The sequence below is a fragment of the Salvelinus sp. IW2-2015 genome, linkage group LG23 (assembly GCF_002910315.2).
Source record: "Salvelinus sp. IW2-2015 linkage group LG23, ASM291031v2, whole genome shotgun sequence".
Classification (NCBI taxonomy): domain Eukaryota; kingdom Metazoa; phylum Chordata; class Actinopteri; order Salmoniformes; family Salmonidae; genus Salvelinus; species Salvelinus sp. IW2-2015.
The window spans coordinates 38,995,348-39,001,660 of record NC_036863.1 but is presented as its reverse complement, the minus strand read 5'-3'; the positions used below and the strand labels follow the sequence as shown (position 1 = coordinate 39,001,660).

At 47.1% G+C, this 6,313-nt stretch overlaps 1 protein-coding gene across 1 annotated transcript in view; it reads right to left on the bottom strand.

The window, feature by feature from the left end:
• LOC111950959 (disks large homolog 4-like) overlaps positions 1 to 6,313 on the bottom strand; it is an 81,264-nt gene that overhangs the window by 3,816 nt on the left and 71,135 nt on the right. The window contains exons 11-15 of the mRNA XM_070434529.1: positions 3,214 to 3,354; positions 3,081 to 3,111; positions 2,873 to 2,920; positions 2,669 to 2,770; positions 2,377 to 2,549 (exon numbers count right to left, since the gene is read on the bottom strand). Of these exons, the coding sequence (XP_070290630.1) occupies positions 2,377 to 2,549; positions 2,669 to 2,770; positions 2,873 to 2,920; positions 3,081 to 3,111; positions 3,214 to 3,354 (495 nt within the window). The remainder of the gene's footprint in view (positions 1 to 2,376; positions 2,550 to 2,668; positions 2,771 to 2,872; positions 2,921 to 3,080; positions 3,112 to 3,213; positions 3,355 to 6,313) is intronic.

Genomic DNA, 6,313 nt, shown 5'->3' with positions numbered 1-6,313 from the left:
CAAAGGGAGAGGGAGACGTTAAGAGGGAAGATATGAAGAGAGAGAGAGAGGTAGAGGAGAGAGAGAGAGAATAGATGAGGTATGAAGAGAGAGAGAGAGAGAGAGGAGAGGAGAGAGAGAGTGAGACGAGAGGAGAGAGAGAGAGATGCAGAGAGAGAGAGACGAGAAGAGAGAGAGAAGAGAGGAAGAGAAGGGAGAGAGAGAGAAGAGTCATTGAGAGAGAGAGCATTAGAGAGAGATAATGTGAGAGAATGAGAGAGAGATGAGTATGACGAGAGAGAGCAGAGAGAGAGGTCAGATATGTGTCTGCCGTGTGGTGGAAGGAAGCATGAGGCAACTCAAAGATCCAAGTCAGAGGAGAATTAGGTCTATCACATTCCTGTGTTGTAGACCTTTCCTGCAGTTCAATGCCCAAACGCCCTACTTTGGCCTTCTGTGGGAGGAAATACTATTAATATTTTTTTCATGATTTTATAATTTAATAACAATTATTATATATTTTAAGAAGAAATATGTACATGTTGTTGTTTCTATGTCAAACAGTGTCTCGTTACATTTCAAAACTTCAACTCCTAATATCTGACATGGTACGGTGCTCTTCTTTATAAGCCAAATAACCATGTGTGTAGATCTTATTTAAGACACTCAATTTAGAAACCCTCTGTGGTGACCTGATGTCGCCACTGCAGTGATAAGGTTAATTTTATTGTAATTACATGCCCAAAGTGTCCAGCCGTTACTGAGAAGCACTCTATCGAAAAGTTCCTTGTTCCAGTTTGAGAGGCGCCAGGTCCATGCCCTTCCTGGCTGCTCTTCTGTCGACGAGAGTGTTGATCTCTCTGCCAACAACAAAACACAACGCAATCGTCAGTCAACACAAGTCAGACAGCTAGTGTGTGAGTGTTGTGGCAACTAGGCTTGTGTGTGTGCGAGGGTTGTATACTTTGTGTGTGTGTGTGTGTAATTGTGTACGTACAGGGACATTCTCCAGTGACCGTTTGGGCCGGACGAAGGATGCGATGGGGTGTACGCTGGCGGCCTGTAGTCTGCGGACAGCATTTGCCGAACACGTCCAGTATACAAGTGTTTTTCCCCGTGCTCACTCACAGCACACAGACGAAGATGAGGACGGACCAAACAGCGTAGGGAGGGTTATGAGAGGGGAGGGAGAGACGCAGGAGAGAGAGGGAGTGGGAGGGTGGAGGGGAGGACACGGAAGGAGGAGGGGAGACGCAGGGAGAGAAGAGGGAGTGGGAGGGTGGAGGGGAGCAGAGGAGGAGAAGCCAGGGAGAGAACAGAGGAAGTTAGGAGGGTGGAGGGGAGGGAGAACGGAGGAGGAGGGAAGACGCAGGGAGAGAACAGAGGAGGTAGGGAGGGGTGGAGGGGAGGGAGACACCGGAAGGAGGAGGAGAGACGCAGGGAGAGAACAGAGGGCATAGGGAGGGTGGAGGGGAGGGAGACAACGGAAGGAGGGGGAGAGACGCAGGGAGAGAACAGAGGGAGGAGGGAGGGTGGAGGGTGAGGGACACGAAGAGGAGGAGAGACGCAGGGAGAGAACAGAGGGCAGTAAGGCAGGGTGGAGGGGAGGGTAGACACCAGGAGGAGAGAGGAGAGGTACGCAGGGGTAGAGTAGAAGGGAGAGAGTCAGCAGGGAGGCTTGGGAGGGATGGAGAAGGCGAGAGGGAGAGACGCGGGGAGAGACAGAGGGAGGTAAGGAGGGTGCAGGGAGGGAGGAGAGACAGGGAAGGACGAGTGGACGGGAGAGGATCGCAGTGGATGAGAACAGAGGGAAGGGTAAAGGGAGGGAGAATCGGGGTGGGAGGAGAGAAGGAGCCAGGGAGAGAAACAGAGGGAGGTGAGAGAAGGAGGGAGTGGGACGGGAGACAAGGGAGGAGAGAGGCAGGGAGAGACAGGCTAGTAGGGGCAAGAGGGGGAGAAGGAGTAGGGAAGGACGGGAGGAAGTGAGGGAGGGAAGAAGACGCAGGGCAGAGAACAGAGGGGGTAGAAGTTGGTAGGAGGCAGATGAGGAGAGGGAGGGGACCGACGGAGGGAAGAGAGGAGGGAGGTAGGAGGACTAGGGGAGGAGAAGAGAAGTCAGAGGGGGAAGGGTAGGGAAAGGAGGGAGGTGGAAGAGACGCAGGGAGCGCCAACAGAGGGAGTAGGGAGGGTGGGGGATTCAATCAGCCAGATCCTTTTACACTTCTTAAGCCAATCAATACAGTACAGCAGCTGTTGGGACCATGTTAAATAATGTAGCGCGGCCTAATGTATCACCCCTCTCATGTAAACCCATTATAAATAATATAGAATCACATTAATAACATCATGATAATATACTGTATCTCTAGGGGGGGGGGGGTGTTATCTATGCTGCACCTGCTCCGCCACCTCTCGCACGCTCTGGACGCTGGTACCGTACAGGTGGCTGTTGTACTGGCCCGCCTCGATGAAGCGGTGGCTCTGGATGTCCTTCTCCATCTGTTCCCGTGACGACACAAAGTGGTAGTCCCGCCCGTCCACCTCGTACTCCCGCTTGGGCCGCGTGGTGTCTGTGGGGGGAGGGGACAAGCGGTCAGTCAGGCTGTTAACCAATCACCCGGTCAATAGATCGACGTAAACCAATGGGGCGAGCAGGGAAATGGTTCATCTACGATGGGTCAATACTTACGAGGGACACAAGATCCAAACTTGTCAGGGAACTCTGACAGCAGGTCATCATTTACCCTGTCCTTTATGGGACCCAATATTATGATGGGCCTGGCATAATGCACTTTATGGATAGAGAGAGAGAGAGAGACAGGTAAGACGGAATAAATAAGGAGTAAATTGAAGTATAACGTGAATAAAATAGTACTTGAAAGTCTATTCTCACCCTCTACTTGTGTCACTGTTTCATAGCTGTGTTGAGAATCGTCCCTCCCTGAAACCAGAACACAACAACACCAGCCAGTCAGTCTGACAGTAAAGTCAGTCAGTAGCTACTGTTCATCTGATCACTGTGTCATTCTAGTTAAATAAAATAATCATCATTTCTACCACTACTGAGGGCAGAGCCAATCTCCTCCGCTACAGCTGCTTACCTTGAGATCCGAGGCTGTCCCGACTGCGATCCTACACAACACAGAGAAAACAGATGTTTAGAGAGAGAGAGAGAGACAGACGAAGACRTTGGTGTAAGATCATTCATAGACGCTCACTAACTTATGTGCTTACCCTCTCTTTGGTGCCCATGCGAGACCACTCTTTCCTTTCTACCCTGAAGGGGTTAGGAATGAAATGAGGCATTAAGGGCAGAGGGAGAGAAAGAGAGCGCGATAAAGAGAGCGGGAGAGGGGAAGAAAGGAGCGTGAAAGGCTGAAAGTGAAAGAACCACTACATAACCATAGAATACAGCATCAATCATGCTGTCTACGCAATTCCACATGCAAACGGAGAAAACAAATAGCACACACACACACACACACACACGTAGGCTGTCATCAGCTAATGCCTTTTCACAATGTTAGAGTAGTTTGGCTTCCTTTTGGGGAGCATCTACCATACAGGCCTGGTTTGTTGAGTGCTGTCTAAAAGCACTGTGTTTGTACACTTTGTGTTTAGGATTCTCCTTGGGTCAACCATCAACTACAAAGAGGAACTCGGAGCTCTTGTCAGAGTGACCATGCGGGTTCTTGTCACCATCCGTGACCTATAGGTGATTCCCCAGCCCACTTGCTAGGTTTCATGGCCACGGCTTGGTTCCCAGCTCTAGGAAGCGTCTTGGGGATCCAAAACTTCTCAAATTTAAGATCTCGCATGCAAGAGTAATAAGCGCAGCTGTGTTCTTGGTTTTCACACCTCCCGAAGGAGAACAGAGGCCTCATCTTCTTTGTGACAATCACTAGTTAGTCGTGAGGCTGTGTACCACATAGAAACACCTTCCAGAACGAGCACTAGTAACCGGTGTGGTACCTTTCCACTATATAGATCGCGTACACAAGGTCCAATTATGCATTATCTATTCCAAATAGGCATAACAAGTTGATATGAAGCTATCTATAGCAAAGGGTTTGTTAGTAAAAGACATTCACTTCCTTGTAAGACAAGCATTCTGTATTATTATCATTTCTAATCCACCAAAAGATGAGATAATCATTCAGTGGTCAGAAAAAACAATTATTATATACTGCCTAACGCTTACATATGCTCATTTTGACCAGTTCTTAGACCCCCAGAAAATATGGAGTGCTTTCCTACTAGAGATATGCGGCACGCATCAGGGTCTATTTGTGATGGCTATCAACTCCAGCTCAGGCAACTATAACAGGGTACTTGAAATTTAGTTGTCCCAAGCCAAGAGGTCTTAAGACCCAATCTAAGTGGGCTACCTTATTAACAACTTTGAAGCTTAATGGCCTAGGGCGTTATTAATTGCACACCCCAAGAGAGGCATTCTACTATCAGGTAGCTTAATAGTACTGTGCACTATATACACACCCCAAGTAGAGGCTTCTATAGAACGCATCAGGGTACTGTAATTATAAACCCGTCTGCGATCAACGACACTCATTAGCGTTTAACACGTTCTCCCACACGAGTAGGCGCTAACATTAAGGTGAGACTTATAGTACTGTCTTGATTGTTGCTTCAACACGCAACTATATACAATACCCCGTACAAGGCTTCTAACATCACGGCTTAATCATTAATACTGCACTATATAGTATATACAACCCCAAGAGAGGCCTTCAAATCAGGTAATCAATCTAATACTTAACCATAGCAACTTTCCTATACATTCAAAACCCCAAGAATGGCAGGCTACTACATCAGATAATCTCTTTAATTACTGTACATCTATTATATTCTATAGTGGAAGTGTATCCAACCAACCAAGAGAGCTTCTACGATGCAGGTACTATAATACCTGCACTTATATCAAAAACCTCACAGAATTGCGATTCACCTCAAGGTACGCAAAGCACCCCATCTAAACCTAACATAGATGCTTGCCAACCGCCCCGCAGTGAGTTATCTATAACAACCCCACACAAGGTCGAGCATCATAAACTTGCTATAGCTAGTATATCTTAACTACGAGGCTAAGTACATCTTGGCACTAAGTCTGAAACCACCCTAGAGTATACACTACAACCCACTTGACTTCAGACAAGAGTAATACTTGAATGGACAGTGCCAGAGCCTCAATGAACTATTTATAATGGCAACCACAACCAAGAGATGATGGCTTTCCTTATATCATGTTGTGTATCACTAAATATTCAACGTAGCACCAAGAGGGCAATATATCTATACATTTATCAATCCCCATACGAGGGCTTCACTGACACTAAGGATACTAATTTAATACTGCAAGCTAATTACAAACCCCAAGAAAAGGCTTCTACATCATGTACATTCATATGTACTGACAATATACAACCCAAGAGAGCTTCTACATCAGGTACTTTTAATACTGCACTATAGCTATACAAACTTAAGCACCAAAAGGCTTCAACATCAGGTACTTAATGTACTGCACTATATACAACAACCTCAAGGAGGGCTTTCTTTATATCTAGGTTACTGCATTGAATTATTGGGCATCGTATATCAATTTCCCAATGAGTAGGCTTCAGCATCAGTGGTCTTATTTATTATACTTTGCTTTATTACTATATACTAATACACACAAGAGTGTAGGCTCTCTACATCAGTGTACTTTATTAATACGGCACACTATACTAATACAACCCAAGTAGAGGCTTCAACATCAGGTACTCATTTTGTGAACTAGCACTACGTATGACTCTACATATATACCATACCCCACGAAGGACAGCAACACTGCTATCACCAGAGGCTATCGTTAACACGCACGTGTGAACACCTCAAGAGCCAAAACCCACTTAGACTTCAAAGAATAAGCTGTATCTGTCCTTATTCCTCTCCCATCGTCTCCTCTCTCTCCTCGTCCCAGGGCCCTGTTTGACTATGATAAGACAGCAGACTGTGGTTTCCTGAAGCAGGCGGTGGGCTTCAGGTTTTGGTAGAGTGCTCCATGCCTGGACTGTGGGTATGAGAGGAGTGGTGGCAGGCCAGACGGGTTCAGCCCGCAGACAGACGTCGAGGAGGTCGGCTTATTCTTCACAGACAACGCAGTGACACCTACACAGCACTGTCTGTATCTGTGTGTGTGTGTGGTGTGTGTGTGTGTGTGTGTGTGTGTGTGTGTGTGTGTGTGTGTGTGGTGTGTGTGTGTGTGTGTGTGTGTGTGTGTGTGTGTGTGTGTGGTGTGTGTGTGTGTGTGTGTGTGTGGTGTTGTGTGGTGTTG